At 33.8% G+C, this 17,641-nt stretch overlaps 1 protein-coding gene across 8 annotated transcripts in view; it reads left to right on the top strand.

Moving 5' to 3' along the window:
- WDFY3 (WD repeat and FYVE domain containing 3) overlaps positions 1-17,641 on the top strand; it is a 248,184-nt gene that overhangs the window by 36,549 nt on the left and 193,994 nt on the right. Inside the window, exon 1 of one of the 8 annotated variants that reach the window (XM_081056215.1) lies at positions 3,517-3,572. The exons of the other annotated variants lie outside the window; for them this stretch is intronic. Coding sequence (XP_080912341.1) covers positions 3,547-3,572 — 26 coding nt within the window. The 5' untranslated portion in view covers positions 3,517-3,546. Of the gene's footprint in view, positions 1-3,516; positions 3,573-17,641 lie in introns of those variants that run through there. 8 annotated transcript variants of the gene reach the window in all.

Here is a 17,641-nt window from a genome sequence, read left to right as displayed (position 1 = left end):
ACCTCAAAAAGCCTAGAGAATCGTATTTTGAAAGTAAAGATTCAGGTCTTTTTGACTGAATGAAAAACTGTTATGTCTATAAGCTGAAGTGAATATGAATTACAGAATTACTTGATTTCAAAACTTAAGGAAGGAAATACAGGCCCTTTAAAATTTTTGTTTCCTTTCTTATTTTTTATTTAGTCACTTTGGGGTTTCTTATAAAAATTAGGGTATTTTGGTTCTTCTCCCCTATAGCTGAAATTATTTATAATGGTTTGCCCTCTCTCTCTTCCACTGTCCTTCCTTACCTTCCTTATTTCATTCTACATAATTTTTGACCTTTCAGTTTGGTTCGTTTGTATTTGATCTTACTGCATTTTTCGTAGAAAGCAAATCATGTATCATGTGTTTATGATGCAAGAATTGTTTTTCTCCTTACAGTATCTCCAATTCCTTCTTAACTATATAATTGCCTACTCCAGAGAAGTTTCAAAAAGCCCCATAGGAATGAATTTCTTTTGATTACCTCTGAACCAATCATGGTTCAAAACTCCAACTTTTTCAGATTAGAGTTAAGATTTCGTCTACCTTTATAAAATATTTTAAAATTAAAAAAAAAAAATCTTTTAAATGTTTTTACCTAACTCCAGTCGGTAGATTATCCTGGCACTTGGCTTTATCTGAGTGGGCCTTTGGGAATAAGGGGTTTCTTTTGTGGTTAGGGATTGTTGAAGGAAAGCTTTCACAAAATTTTAGCAGAAGGCAAGCTATCTCTCAGGAGAGAATGCCTCATAGTTTACTGTTGCAGAGACCCAACTATAGGGATTATTATTATTATCATTATTATTATTATTATTTTTAATGTGGGCTTACCCTTATCTCCCCATTTTTTGAATCATGCATCTTTATGTTTTTATTTCCTGCCCCTGCTAAAGAATGGGCCCAGTTCAAGGAATTCAGTTTTATAATGTCAAAGGTATATAAAATCTACCTCTTCCTAAATAATAGCTAATAATTATTATTATTATTATTATTATTATTGAACAGTTTCTGTTTCCTAGATTTTTGCATGTATTACATCATTTATTCTTCATAACACCCCTATGATATTGATTCTGTTACACTAATTTTATGCTGCTAAAAAGAGACACAAAAAGTTACTTGCCGAAGGTCACGATTAGGAAATGGCAGAGGCAGGATTCAAACCTAGGAGTTAGTCTCCAGACTCGGGCATCTAAGTGCCCTGCTATCCTGCCTCTCCTATACCTAAAGAAAGACATCACTTCTTTCTGTTCCCTAGAAGAATATGAAGCATTTTTAATGTATTTGAATTTATATTTGAAGACAATGGTCTGTGAATGTTAACATATTAAACATGGACTTCAAATGTTTTATCCTGTTATAAGAAAATAATAAAAAGATGTTTGGAGCTGAATAACTTGTTCTGCCTTCTCAGGTGACCCTGCCTGTGTAAGGTTAACATCCTGTTTGGGAGAAGAATCTATTGATTTGTAATAGAATTTTAGGCTTTTCAATGTCCTAATCATATTTTTGGTATTTAATATGCTAATTTAACTCATCTGTTTCCTTTGGAAGTTCTGAACCTAGATAGATGTTTATATTTACTTTTTTTGGTTGGGGGTGGGGGGAATTATTTTGAGAATAATTATCCTAATATCAAAAATTATAGAACTCAAGTACAGGAAGGCTTCCGGGGAACTGAATGTTTCATGGTACTTACTTTCCATTTCTTTTCCTGGAGTTGCTTGTACTCTTGTTTTTGTTTTTCTTTGCCAAATGGTTTTCTCTGCTTTCTATCAGTGTACAATGGTTAGTCGGGGGTATTAAGTTCGACTAGCCCTGCCCTTAGAGCTAATAATCTTGATTATTATATTCTAAATTCTAACTTGCCAGGAGAGAGAATTTATTTGTCTCATGTTTGGAAGGATGTCCAACACTGTTCAGTCAGCTGCCTTTGGAAGGATCCTTCACAATAGAGTCGCCTTTTTAGCAAGTGGGGAAAGGGCAGATTCTCTAAGAAGGGCCTACGTATAAGAAAGTATAGTAACTGAAGCAAACCATTATCCATAAAAACTTTCTGGATTTTAAGTTTTGATACATTTTAAGGTTATTAATTTTAGTTAACTTTGCTTTCTCTTACCTTTGTGGATGTTGTGATTTTGTGGCAAACTTATTTTCCATGGCTCATATAAGTCTGGAATGGTGATACATTTTAAGTCTAATTTAGTAGTGGGAAATGGCCTATGACTTAAATGAATGAATTTTCAGTCATGTATTATAACTTTGTCTTGGAGAAGCATAGGTTCTTAAAAAATTTAAACAATGTGGTCTCTGATGTGTATTTCAGTAAAAACTGTGGTGTGATCTTAGCTTTCTATTTTTACTTTTTTGTTAGGTTCGTTGTACTCTTCCTTTCTGTATGCTTTGCCTAATGTCTTGGTTTCTGAGAGCAGTTGGGCCTTTTAAGAATAAAAAAAATATATCACAGAATTAACAGAAAAGAGAAGAGCATCTCTAAGATTGTATAAACTGTATGCAAATAATTCACAGATTTTATGAAAATGTAGTGTGCTCCTTTATCTTTTTTCCCCCTTGGTGTAAGACAGTCTAATGGAGACTGTAAACTGTATAGTTTAAGGAAAGGTTTGTACAGTATAGCCACAGATTTTCATCTTTGGTAACATGGGAAAATTACATGGTTTTATATTCAAAGTATTGTGATGTAAAGTACATTTGTTTATAAAGGAAAAAAAAGAGCAGTGTATAATTTTGTGTATCCTTCCTCACAACCTAACTAGAGTAGTAACCTTTTCTAAGAGTTAGCAGTTAGCACTTTGTAGACAAGTGAGTTTTTCGTTCCTGCTCTATCAAAAATACTAGAAATGTAAAAAAAGTGGAAACAGTTCAATGTTTTTATCTTTTTCATTTAAAACCCAGCTTTGCATATTGAAAATTTAAAACGTACAGAAAAATTTAATGAATATATAGTGTACATCAAAATATTCTCAATCTTGATTCAACATTTATTGTTTTGCCACAAACATTCTCGTTGCATTTATATGCATTTCAGGGAAGGGATGTGGTTTTGCTGAACCATGTGAAAGTAATTTAACCATCATGACACTTCACTCATAAATACTTTAACAAAATAACAATAATTCCATATAGTCATGTTAAATCCAGTTCATATACAAATTCTCCAATTGTCGTTAAGATTTCTTTCATAGTTTTTTTGAAACAACTGTCTAGTTAAGATCCACAGATTACTTTTGGCATATGTCTCTTCTTTTAAAATCTAGATTAGTTTCCCTTATCCTTTTTCTCTTTCTCTTTTTTCCCTTTCTTTCTTTTTTAATGATACTAACTTTCTTTTTCTTATAGAATTCCACATTCTTCATGTGTTTCTTCCTGGAGTCTGCTCAGTGAAGTTGGACAATATTTCTGTAACAGGAGCAGGAAGCCACATGAGATAAACAAGAAAAATTATAGGGGAATTGAATAGTGAGTGGCTGGAAGTAGTTATTACTGGATTGAAGTTAACAAATGAGAACAAGAAAGATTTCTTTCAGGTTAGTGGAGCAGAAGTTGGGAAAAGAAAGATGTTAAAGGGAATGCACATGGCACTGAGTGGTGATATCAGGTGCGATACTCGATAAAGAGAGGAAGGGTTGGGGAATCACAGTCACCACCTGAGAGTTAGATGTTCATTCGGCATTGGCCAAGTGATTGAACTGATGAAGAAGTCTTTGAACTTTCTGCACTGACCGTAGGGAGGCACAGAGAGCCCAGGTCAGCTTAGCTGCTCTTGGGAAGGAGGTTGTGTTCGTTAGAAAAGCAAAGGAGGTTGTGTGTATTTACGAAGTTTTCTTTGGAAGGAAACTTCAGGTTTCATATTAATATTATACTGCTTCTTGCAAATACTCAGGGGAAAACGTGGAGCCATGATTTTATACTTTGGCATATCTATATGTTTTATAATGGTAGTGTAGGTACTGAGGTGAACTGAAATGTCTGAGTATTATGGTGGGAAGAGTTTCAAAATCAGGAGATCTTAAGTTGAAATCTTATTTTACTACATACTCCCCAAGCAGTCATGTTCACCTTAGCCTCTCACTGCTTCTTCCTTTATAATGCTGAAGCAGCACAGTGTAAGAAAAAGCACAGAGGCTTGGAAGTTAGGCAGACCTGTTTCTAAAGCCGCCTGGTCCTCTCGTTATGAGCATGTGACCTTGGGCTACTTCTCTTATTCTTGGTGTTCTCTTCTAGAAAATGGGATTGATAATATGAAATTCATGTGATTATTGTTAGGGTTAAAGAGACAATTCATGTAAAATGCTGAATGTAGAGCCTGGCATAAGGAGGTACTTGACACATATTGGTTTTCTTTCACAGAATTATTAGGATAGAGTTAAATGGTGAAATAAATGTGAAATCTCTTCATAAAGGATAAAGTCCTATACAGGTAACTCAACCAATGCCTAAGAAATAGAATATGAATATAGTCATGTAGTGATTTCCATTTATTTTACATTAAAGAAATCTCTAATGATAATTTCCTAAGAAATATTCTATAAATACTATAAATAACATTAAAGGAATTTGCTTTTTAAGAAAGTAGAATAAGTTAGTGTAAAACTTTTATACTTGTACTTACTTATGCTTCTGTGTATAAAAAAATGATTTATTGCTCTCTCAGGGCTGTGAGATAAAGTCAGTGGACTACGTGAGTATTTACAGTTTGAATGTTTTTACTTTCTTTTCATTTAAAAAATTTCTATAAAAGAACAAAAGCTGGTTAAAGATTTTATGATGGTAGGAAAAACAATATCTAACTCAGTTAAGGACTGTTAATCTGTTCTCCAACTGGAATTTTTATTTGTGATAGCTTGCTGCATGGTGTATGGAACTAACCTCTAAGAGTGTCAATTATTAGCATTACTGATTGATAAGGATTTCATTGAAGATCTGATTATCTTTTCACCAAAAGACTGAGATGATTTCCCCTTCTCCCATTATTTACAAAACTTGAAGAAGCAGAAAAACTGTCTTTGTAAGCTCAAAAATCTCTGAGCACATTTCCCAGTAGAATAAAAGGTGGGTCAGACACTTCCATTTTTAGCTATCATTTAATTCTTTAAGCAGTAGGTGTGGAGAATAAACACCTTTGTTGCATATAAAAAATCTTGGCCATACATTTACATGCTTAGATGTATAGAAATCTAAGCAAAAGAGCCTGTCTGTAAACTGCATTGATCTTTGGTATTTTTTCCCTCTCTGTCTCTCTTTTCTCTCTCCCCCGCCCCTTCTCTCCCTCGCTTCCTCCCTCTCCTCTCTCTACATACACACAGATAGGATTTTAAAATTAAGGTTGAAGGACAAATATTACTTGTTATAAAAAGACTAAATGAATGTGGTGATTAAAACAAAACTTGGAAGAGGAGGCCATACTCACTTATTTAACCTTCATTACTTCTGTTTAGTTTTTCTTCCTTTTTGATTTTGCTTTTGCTGCCTGAAAGAACAGGTTCACAGAAATATTCTAGTTCTAAGGAAAGATGATGAAAATTTCTGTAAACTGGAAAGGAACTATTAGAAGTAAGCTTTTTGTCCTAAGAACTAAATTGTTAATGAACTTGTTATGTCATGCCATGTGTTGTATTTTATATTCGTGCGAAATGTCAATATTTATAAAATAAAATGTTTTCTTTTTATGGTGCAGCTCGAAGTTGAAAGTTACTTGAATCTATTAGTGATAATCTAAAATCTACAGGTGTAGGTGTACAAGTGGGATCCCAGAATCCAGATATAAATATGTATTGCATAGCTTTTGTATATAATATACATGTTATATGTGTATGTAGTTTTATGTAATATATAGTAATATATTGATGCCTTGTACTGAGAAATTAAAAAAGAATGTGCAAAATGAAAGCAGTAGAAATATGATTCCATGTTTGCCTATATTTTTAATACTCATAGAATATACTTTGATTACCAATAATACTGTTCTCAAGTAAATTCCTATAAAACGCCAGATTTTCATGAACACATAAAGTGAGAACTTTTCTCAGGTTACGTTCAGTTTGCTGTCCCATTAAGAACAATTGAGAGATGGCCCGTTAATTCTCAAAATGTTGACATTTTGCTACTAGACAAATTTCTGTTTACTATGAAATCCTAGAGAACAGACTTCTTCTCTTCTTCCTCTCCCTTCCTCTGATGTTCTGTACCTTTCCCTTCCCTACTTTTCAGTACTCAACCTTTCTGTTTCTTTCCCTTTCCTTCACCTGTGCCCTACATTTTCCTTCCATTCTTTCTTTGTCAGGACCTTTTCTTCCAGAGTTCCTATCTCAGGTTATTTGTGTCAGAATCACTGAGTATATTGCTTAATAGCAGTTTCTTTAAGATTTGGTCCAAGAAATCTCCTGCAATTTTTCCATGACTAAATTTATAATTATGTTATACTAGCTTTTAAGTCTCTGGGCAATATTTCTTGCTTATTTGCTTCTAAAGATCCAAAGTTATATATTTTATCAATGTTGGGATTTTTAAGTTGACCCCATAAGTTCTTTCCTATCTATATTCAGGACCAATTGAGAAATATACAGTGTGACTTGATCAGATTCCATTTGGGGAATGGAATCTGTACTCTGTAGCAGTGTGTAGAATGGTTTAGAGCGAAGACTGGAGGAAAGATGATTATTTGTAGATTGATTGTAGCAGTAAATCAGATGAGAGATGCTAAGTGATTAGGTCCCGAACCAATTTTAAATGATTGGAGAAAAAAAGGACAAATATGAAAGATATTGCCTTATGATATGCTCCCTTTGGGTATGAGGAGTTGAAAGAGAGGCAAGAAGTGAATTGAAACCATGGGGTAATCTAGAGTAACTGCCAAGTTTCTAGGTGGATGACTAGTCGACACTGGACCTGTTCAGCTGTGTAAAACTTACAGAAAAAGAAATTGAATTTAGAGAGAATGAAATAATGTTTTCATATTTTGAACATAATGATTTTAGGGGGAAATAATTTCAAATTGTAGAAAAGTTGCAAAAATAATAATGTCCATGTACCTACCCTCTATCCAGATTCACCTACCATTAACCTTTTGTCCCAAATGCTTTATTATTTACTTTGTGAGTGAATGTTTCTGTGTGTATATTTATAAATATACATACATGCATATGTGTTGTTTCCATTGACTCATTTAAGAGTTACATTGAATATATTATAACCCTTTAGTCCTAATCACATAAGAAATGCAAAATCCCTACACTGAAAACAAAATACTGCTTAGAGAACATTTTTTAAAACCTGAATAACTAGAGAAGTATATGATATTCATTAATACCTTAGTTTGGATTTCTCAAGAATAAGGATAATCTCTTACATAACAGTCTAAAAACTTCAGTAGGTTTAACATTGTTACGTTACTTTTATCTAATCTACTAGTCATTTTCCAGTTGTCAATTGATCAAATAAATGTCCTCTATAAAAATTTTCTTCTCTCCAGTACAGAATTTGGTCTGTGATCATATATTGCATTTAGATGTCATATCTATAGCCTTTTTTAATCTTTTAACCTTCTTTGTCATTTATTATATTGACATTTTTAAAGTACAGTTGACCCTGGACCAACACAGGGGTTAGGGGCACTGACCCTGTGCATTTGAAAATCCACGTATAACTTTTGACTCCCTGAAAACTTAACTACTAATAGCCCACTGTTAACTGGAAGCCTGACCGATAACATAAAGAGTCAACTAACATTAATTTTGTATGTTACATGTATTATGTATGTACATGTATTGTTACATGTATTATGCATGTATACATGTATGTTATGTGTATTATGTACTCTATTCTTACAATAAAGTAAGCTAGAGAAAAGAATATATTAAGAAAAGCATAAGGAAAATACATACCGTGTTTCCCTGAAAATAAGACCTAGCCGGACTATCATCTATGATGCATCTTTTGGAGCAAAAACTAACATAAGACCTGGTCTTATTTTAATATAATGTAAGACCAGGTATAATATAATATAATATGTTATATAATACTGGGTCTTATTTTAATATAAGACCGGATCTATAATATAATATAATGTAATATAATATAACAATATATAATATAATATAATATAATATAATAATGTAATATGGTACCGGGTCTTATACAGTAATAATTTTTGCTCCAAAAGACGCATTAGAGCTGATAGGCTGGCTAGGTCTTATTTTTGGGGAAATGGTATATACAAGGTGCGATCAAGAAATACAGTAAATGTTTAAATTAAAACAATTTATTACAGTAAAGGACACATTGCCATTAATCCCTCTCAAAACACTCCCCCTCACTTCGAACACACTTCTGCCATCGTTCTTGCCACTTTCTGAAGCAGTTCTGGAAGTCCTCTTTCATGAGTATCTTTAGTTGAGTTATCATGACTGCCTCGATGTCCTGAATCATTTTGACTTTGGGGAAGAGCCAGAAGTCGCACTATGTCAGATCCGGTGAATAAGGTGGATGAGGACACACCGCAATGTTTTTATTTGACAGATTGCTGTATACCAAAAGCAATGTGTGATATGGAGCATTGTCGTGATGGAGGATGAAACCATCTGCCTATTTCTCAGGCCATTTTCTACGCACATCATTTTTTAAACGTCCTTGTAAGCCCTCATAATATTCAGAGTTCACCAGTGTTCCTGGATACAAACTCAGTTCGCACAGTTCCATTAAGGTCAAAAACACAATTAACATCACCTTTCCGTTGGATGCCACTTGGCAACAACATTCACCGTATTTGTTGATCACACCTTGTGTATTATGCATTCATGATATACATAACTTTTTCTAAATTTTTTTGATATTCCTTGGCTGCTTAGTTGGTCTGAGATTTTTTCAAATTGTCACAGATCTCCAAATAGTTTTACAGTAATATATCCATGTGTAAGTGGACCGATGCAGTGATTCAAACCTATGTTGTTTAAGGGTCACCTGTATATAGTCACCCTCTCTTTCCTTTCCTCCCCCTGTTTTAAACAGTGCCTTCCTTGTCTTTGGTTTATCTTACATTTCCTCTTGATGAGGTTTAGGTTGTGCGTTCCTGGATGGAATATTACATAAGGGATGTGTCTTTCTTAGCACATCTCATTTGGAAGTACACAATGTCCATTTGCCCCTCATTTGTGATGTAAATTTTGATGATCTGTTTCATTGATTTCTCCACTGTATAGTTACTATACTCCCTTACAACTAATAAGCAGTCTGTGAGGAGATACTTTAAGACAATTAAAATATCCTGCTGCTCATCAAAATTTCTCTCCCTGTATGTAGGATCTGTTGATGATAACTTGCTTGAACCAATATTTAATGTTATGGTTGTAAAATGATTACTTTTTTCCCAACTTCAGCACTCTACTTTTACCGGTCATTACTTAGCATTCTACTGTTACAAGAGCCACGTTATTTATCCATTTATAGGTATTGTTTTATTTATTATTGAACTCATAGATTCTGTCCCCCTTTCCCCCAATGATTAACAGTTCATTACTGTATTTAAATAGTTTGGTGCTGAATTATCCCAGATATCCCCAGTGAGACCACCTTTCTTCATGCTATCACCTATACCTTTTATGTGCCCTCATCATTTTTTTTTGAGCATTTTACTATTTTCATTATATATAATAAGACTCATTGTGTACCTTGTCTGCCCTGCCCAAGAATCAGTCATTTCTACCAGGAGCTCTCATCTGTTTTAGTGAGGAATAACACTAGGAACGAAGAGCTGGACACGTGGTATGTACATTGCTGCTCGATTTCTTTGCTTCTGGGCCTCTCAGGGACAAAGGTAGAAAATACATGTATCTCTATACATACACATAATATACATACATGTGTATATGCTCATGTAGCATGAATATATGTATGAACAAGGATATACATTGTAGAAATAGGAGTTCACAGTGATTCCTCTAATTCTCCTTTTTTCTGTAGTGAGAACATGAGCTCTTAAATACCGTTTTCACTCATTTGCTCTAAATGAATATCATCTAAAATAGTTCAGAATTGCTTTACCTATACCACTACAAAAACAAAAACATCCCCAGCCTTGTAGATAACTACCTTCATTAGTTTCTTATTTATCCTTCTGATCTTTCTTTTTGTAATAATAAACAGATACATGCATGTTTTCTCTTTTTCCTTTTTTCCAGACAAAGGGTAGCATGCTGTCTGTAGTATAAGCACTTTGGCACTCAGCTGTTTTCACGAAAAAAATACACATACCCTGGAAATCATTCCGTATCAGTCTTAGAGCTTATCATCATTCTTCTGCGTGAACGAATACCCTGGAAATCATTCCATATCAGTCTTAGAGCTTATCATCATTCTTCTGCGTGAACGATGCTGTGAAACTATTCTTGTAGTTTTCTAGTATTTTACAATTACAGAGTGCAGCAATAAATAACCATATGCATATGTTTTTTTACACTGTTGGAGGTATATCTTCAGGATAAATGTAACAGTGGGATTACTGGGTCAAGGTAAATGGATATGTGGTTTTGCTACATGTGTTACCAGGCTCCTTTTCACTGGGGTTGTGCTGTTCTGCATTCCCACGGTTGATCTCTATGAGAGTGCCTGTTTTTTTCCCCATAGCCTTACCAAGAGAGTCTATTGTCAAGCTTCTGAATCTTTGCCAGTCTTGAAGGGCAAAGAAACTCATATATTTTTCTTATGAGTTAAGTTTACCATTTTTCAGATCTGTAAGAACCACATATATGTGGGAATATCTGTGCCTGTCTTTTTCCATTTTTCTCTAGGATTTTTTGTATTTTTCTTCAGTTATTAAGGTCTTTGTATGTTAGGCATATTAGGTCTTTATTTGTAATGTATATCATAAATATTTTCTCCCCTTGTTCTTGTCTTTTTATTTTGCATATGGTGTTTTTTGCCAAAGGTGTTTTTAAATTTTGTTGTCTAAATTATTAATGATTTCTATTATTGCCCTGACATTTTGAATTATAGTTAGAAAACATAATTAATTTGAAATGAATTTGTTGTATTTAACAGTAAAGGAGTGAGGTAGTTTCTATACCAGAGAAATAGAAATAATTCTCTGTGTTCTATTTATCACTGGCCCACAGTCTCATATTTTTAAAGCCTGAACCGTAATAATCTGCTATTTCATATATAGACCATGCCAATTTATTTATTTTATTTTTAACTCTTTATTACAGAAAGTTTCAAGCATCCTTAAAATTTACATTTACATACCTATCACCTAGTTTCTGTAATTACAATTCTTTTAAAGCTTTTATGCTAAATGACCTAGATTTATACGTTTTTAGTTATTGTGAATTATCTCTGTAAAGCAGAAGGTTTGAGCTAGCCTTGTAAGCTTTGGCCAACTGGCTTCCCAGGCTTTCTGGCCTCTTTTCAGTGATCTTGGCACCAAATCTGACCTCTTTCAGGCATCTGCAACTCCACCATTTCCACAAATCTGAAGTATATAGAATAAGGTGAGAGCTAGTATGTCAGAGACTAATAACGTTGCCATGGATCAGTGAAATAACTCAAAAGAGGTCTGGTTGGTTGAAGCATTAAAAATTATATCTTATTTCAGGTCAGAGTAAGCACTATTTCACATATATATATTCCATTGGTCAATGTTAGAGTAGAACCAGCAAACATCTTTTATCAGTGAGTCTAAGAAGACAACTTACAGATGTTTGCTAGCCAGAATCTAAGCATAACACAGAAAACACTTAAAAATTGTCATATGCTTAATGGAATTTTCTTTGTTACTACACTTATTTTAAACTGAAATTATATTGCTTTCACTTGATAATCTCCATGGAAATTGTTTTGTTAATTCAGTATATTAATTTTCAGTTTCTCAAGAGTCTATGATTAGTTTGAAAGGATGACTAGAGATCACAAGAGCTCTGGGATTTCTTCATTTCATTTAAAGCCCTGTATTCTGTTTGGAACAACATTGTTGATACATTGAAACCCAGTTAAAGTTCAACGTTTGGTTTTTGTAATAGCTTTCCCTCCTCCTTAAGTACAAGCTGACCAGTCACATGCTGGTCACCATAAGCTGAGACAATCAGAATTCTTCTGAAGTACTTTAAGGAAAATCAGTCAGTGAATCCTTCATCTAATGATTATAAATTGTTTTCATAAATTAAGTCCCCATTTGGTGCCTTTTTTCACTGAGAAGGGCAGTGGTAGTGATCATACCAAGACAGAATGTTTGCTGGCAAGAAGTGGATGAGAAGGACTGGTGTAATCACGGGCGTGTTGCAGCTCGGACCGGCATTAACTGCTCCTCCTGCACCCGTCGCCCCTGTGGACTTGCCTAGTGAAATAAATACTACCTTTTGTGCTGCTATTTTGTATTTCTTGACCTATCGTGGTTTTTTTTGCCTATCTATTTTGTTTTAGTTTATGATGTTGTTCATCCCTCTTCTCAAATTAGAGCTTGTCCACATAAAAGATGGTTTTCCTATTAGTTATCCAACATGCTGACTAAAGCATGATCTTTTTTTTAAATATTAATATCTTACACCTAAATATAGGACAAGGCTCTATTTTTGTGGATTTCAGGATTGAGTTTATTATGAAACAGAGGTTCTTTCTTAGTTTCTGAAAAACAGTAACATTTCTGATTAGAAAATAGCTGGTAAATGACTGGTTTTATGCTGCTTGACAAAAGCATGAGACACATTGTGGTGGTGGTGTGTGTACAATTAAGACCTTTTCTTCTAATTCCTGGTAATGGAGGTTTGCACACTTCCAGATTCTACCTAGGAGTTCTACGGTTTTGATTGTTCAAAACTTGCACATATTTTTCTCTTGCATGTCCCATTTTTAACTTAGTTTAAAGAGCAAGTTCTAGATGTATTAGAAACAAAGTAAATAGATATAATAGAAAGAAAGTTCATTAATAGAAACAAAGTAAAACTAGACAACTAAAGACTTCAAGCCTTCAGTGAACTTAGCTATTTCCATGCAGTGTTTGTGAATTTAGTTTGTCTTGAATGCCAAGTTCTTGCTATAAAAACAAAACCCTTCAATTTGGTTAATTTATAGGCTTCGTTTTTAGTTTTGGCAGTGCAGTTGGATGTTTGATTTTAATGTTGGGTACATATTTTGAAGGTAGTACTGTATGAGTTTATGTTGGTCCAAAAATTTTGTTGTGTTAGATCTAATTAAAGGCTGTGTTGCAGGAGTAATATTGGATCTTAAATACTTATTTCTTTTAAAAAAATTGTCAAACTACACATAACGTAAAATTGACTAATTTAACCATTTTTGGGTGTACAGTTCGGTGGCATTATATATATTCTGAATGTTGTGTAACCATTGCCACTTTCTATTTCTGCATCTTGTCATCATTCCAAACAGAAACTCTGTACTTTTTAGGCAGTAGTTCCCCATTCTCCTTTTTCCTGTCCCCTGATAACGTATATTTTACATTCTGTCTCTTATAAATGTCCATATTCTAGATACTTCATAAATATGAACATATCACAGAATATGTGTCCTTCCTTTTGTGTCTGACTTATTTCACTTAGTATATTGTTTTCAAGGGTTGAGGACAGTGTTTGCAAGGTTCAGTCCGCGTTCTGGCATGTATCACAACTTCATTCCTTTTTGTGGCTGAATAATATTCCATTGTATGTACATCCATCATTGTGTGTATCCATTAATCTATTGGTAGATGCTTTGATTATGTCTACTTTTTGCAATTGTGAAAACTGTTGTATGAATGTTGGCGTACAAGTATTTATTTGACTTGCTGTTTTCAATTATTTTGTGTGTGTACCTAGGAGTGGAATTGCTCAGCCATATGGTAGGTAACTCTTTAACTTTTTGAGGATCTGACATACTATTTTCCACAATGGCTGCACCATTTTACATTCCCACCAGCAATGCATAAGGCTTCCAGTTCTCTGTATCCTTGCCAACACTTGTTATTTTCCGTTTTTTAACAGCCATGTTAAATGGATATGGTTTTGATATGAATTTTATTAATGACTAATGATGTTGAGCATTTTTCATGTGCTTATTGACCATTTTGCATTTCTTTAGCGAAATGTCTTTTCAAGTCCTTTGCCTATTTTTTTTATTGGGTTGCGTTTTTGATGTTGAGTTGTAGGAGTTCTTTATGTATTCTAGATCTTAAACCCTAGTCAGAGATTCGATTTTCATAGATCTTTCTTTTTCCTGTGAATTGTCTTTTCACTCTTTTGATAGTGCCCATTGATACACAAAAATTTTTAATTTTGGTTAAGTCCAATTGATCTATTTCTTTTGTTGCTTGTGGTTTTGGTGTCATATTTAAAAAACCATTGCCAAATCCAAGGTATATAGAATTGCTCTTATGTTTTCTTACAAGAGTTTTATATGTTTAGCTTTTAAATTTAGGTCTGTGATCCATTTTAAGTTAGCTTTTGTATGTGGTGTAAAGTAAGAGTCCAACTTCATTTTTTTCCATGTAGATACCCAGTTTTCCCAGCACCTTCATTTTATTTTATTTTTTTGCAAAAACTGTTCTTTCCCTATTGAATAGTGTTGGCCTCTGTGTTGAAAATAGCTATATGTCAGGGTTTATTTCAGGACTCTCTATTCCATTAGTCTGTATGTCCATCCTTATGCCAGAACAACAATTTTTTCATTACTATATGAAATGTTTTATTTTTAATTGACCATTTTATCATTCTTAATGTGCCTTTTAGCGTGTTTCTAATACATATCTGTTTGAGTGGGATGTATCTTTACATTTTGCTTTTAATAGCTATGTTTAGTTGATAGTTCTCCAAAAAGAACTGCACATATCAACTTTATAATGAATACTGTTGGAGTTGTACACCAGGAAAATTAATATTAAAGCAGGCAAACTTGGGCTTATTTAATTGAAATTGCACTTTCTTTGGGAATTAGAGGGTAAAGCACTTTCTCATAGCAACAATACAAAGAATGGGAAAGGCCAATTATTACATAATCTAGTAAGTAATCCTTTAATTTCATGTTAAATGTCACTTTTATTGTAGTTCCAGAAGTGACCTATTTAATGAAACTCCTCAAGAATTTCATGAAAGAAAAGATTGGTATTTTGTGAGGAACATTTTCAATAAGGACCTGGTAATGACGGGTTCTTAGTTGTTCAGCCAGATCTGCATGGCTGTTTATTAGTCTCGTTTATGTTACAAATATCTGACTTAATTTTGTGTCCTGTCACACTGCAAAAAAGATTAGAAAATTAGAATGTCAGGTGTTTTCTTTCTCTGTTAATATACAAATTTTATTTTCATCATTTTTTTCAGAATGGGTTTGTGCCCACTCACCTGTATTGTAAAATAATATTTCCTCCAGTATTTTAATGTAGTCTTTAAATAAATTATTCAGGTATTAAAATTATGATGAAGAAAAATTTTCTAATAAGAACTCTGAATTATAAATTAAAGGCAAAAGTTTCTAAGAAAGTACAATTTAAGCTTTTTAAAATTTGTTGTAAATTAGTTAATTCCACCCCAAATAAGAACAGTGAGTTATAGTCTGACATACTCCACTCACATACTCAAGGATAGATAACAGAATATCCTCGTAGTTTTCTTATCTTAAAGGAGGCAAAAAAATAGGACTATATTTGATATCAGCAATAAAAAATGTTAGAAATATACAGAGTTGGACGTATCAATTATAAAGGACTATGAAGGTTTTAGATTAGGTGAATCAGAATGATGCCAAATGGTTTGTGCTTCATCCTATGCACTTTATAACTCCATTTTCTTTTTTCCAGACAGTCGTGATTTTCAAAATTCATTTTTCAGAATGTGTTGGTGATTATTTTTTCTAATTTAGAAGGTATGCCATCTATACTAATTAAGATTTTTCTTTTATTTGTTCTAAACATTTTCATAATACTGTGATTTTTCTCTTAGAGTTTTGGAGCTATTGATGACATTTAATTTCAAATACAGTCACAAAGTCCTGTCTTTATATATTCTTAATATCTATTGATTTCACCTACTACTTTTTTCCTTCCTGGTGCTAACATATGCCAGGCCATCATCCTGCCTGCACTGAATGGCTGCAGTGTACTCTTGACTGTCAGGATTAGAAGAACCTCCTTTGGAGCTCTTTTCCCTACTCTAACAAGAGTCCTTTTTGTGGAATGCGAATCGGACTTTTTTACTCTGCTGTTTGAAATTCTCAGTGTCTCCCTATTGTCTTTAGATAAAGCCCAGAGTATGGCATGGAATACCTCTTTCTTTTTTTTTTTTTTTTTTTTAAATTTTATTTTTTTATTTTTATTTTTATTTTTTTAATTAAATTTATTGGGGTGACAATTGTTAGTAAATTTACATAGATTTCAGGTGTACAATTCTGTATTACATCGTCTATAAATCCCATTGTGTGTTCACCACCCAGAGTCAGTTCTCCTTCCATCACCATATATTTGATCCCCTTTACCCTCATCACCCACCCCCCACCCCTTACCCTCTGGTAACCACTAAATTATTGTCTGTGTCTATGAGTTTTTGTTTCTCATTTGTTTGTCTTGTTCTTTTTGGTTTATATACCACATATCAGTGAAATCATAGGGTTCTCTGCTTTTTCTGTCTGACTTATTTCACTTAGCATTATATTCTCAAGATCCATCCATGTTGTCACAAATGCTCCTATATCATCTTTCCTTAACGCCGAATAGTATTCCATTGGTAACACCTCTTTCTTTACTTAACTGGTGCTTGTATATCCAGTCCCTTCATAGGTTGTCATATATACTTTCCTCATCCCTTACCGTACAGATATATACCCTCCTTCACTCTTCTTGCAACAACTTCTGCCCATTTTCCCCTCCCTTTGTCTTTTGAAATCTGATGTTATGTGTTAAATATTCAGGTAGGGTCTTGTATTCGCCTTTTTAGAGAGAGCACTTCTCCTGTATTGCCAGACTACTTAATTTCTGTCCCATCTATGATAGTTACACTTAGTGTCTTACTTTTCCTCTGTGTCTGGGAAGTCTGGTGACTGGGGCATAATAGGCACAGATTGCTATTTATTGAATGAATGAATGTGTATTAGTTACCTATTGATATAAATTGCCCTAAAACATAGGAGCTTATAAAAAACAACAACAAGCATTTATGATCTTACTTTCTGTGGGTCCAGTAGTCAGGAGTGGTTTGGCTGGATGGTTCTGGCTTAGAATCTCCCATGAGGTTACCATCAAAATGTTGGCTGGGCCATGACTAGGCCTGGAGGATTCTTCACTCACGTGGCCGTTGATAGATGACCTCAGTTTCTTGCCGGCTGTTGACAGAAAGCATCAGTTCCTATTGATGGGGACCCCTCCGTAGAGCTACTTGAGTGTCCTCAGAAAGTGCAAGTTGACTTGCTTCAGAGCAAGTGAGCCAAGAAGGAGCAGGGAGGAAGCCACAATGCCTTTTGTGATCTGGTCACACACAGTCACTGCTGCGACATTTTGTTCCTTAAAAATATGTCACTAAATATAACTCACAAATCAGAGGAGAGTAATTACACTCTACCTTGAACAGAGGAATATCAAAGAACTTGTGGATATATTTTATAAGCAGCACAGAATGAAACAATATCATTC

The sequence above is a fragment of the Rhinolophus hipposideros genome (assembly GCF_964194185.1).
Source record: "Rhinolophus hipposideros genome assembly, chromosome: 1".
In the NCBI taxonomy this organism is placed as follows: Eukaryota; Metazoa; Chordata; class Mammalia; order Chiroptera; family Rhinolophidae; genus Rhinolophus; species Rhinolophus hipposideros.
Note: the sequence above shows the minus strand (reverse complement) of the source record. Positions and strands in the feature narration are given on the sequence as shown.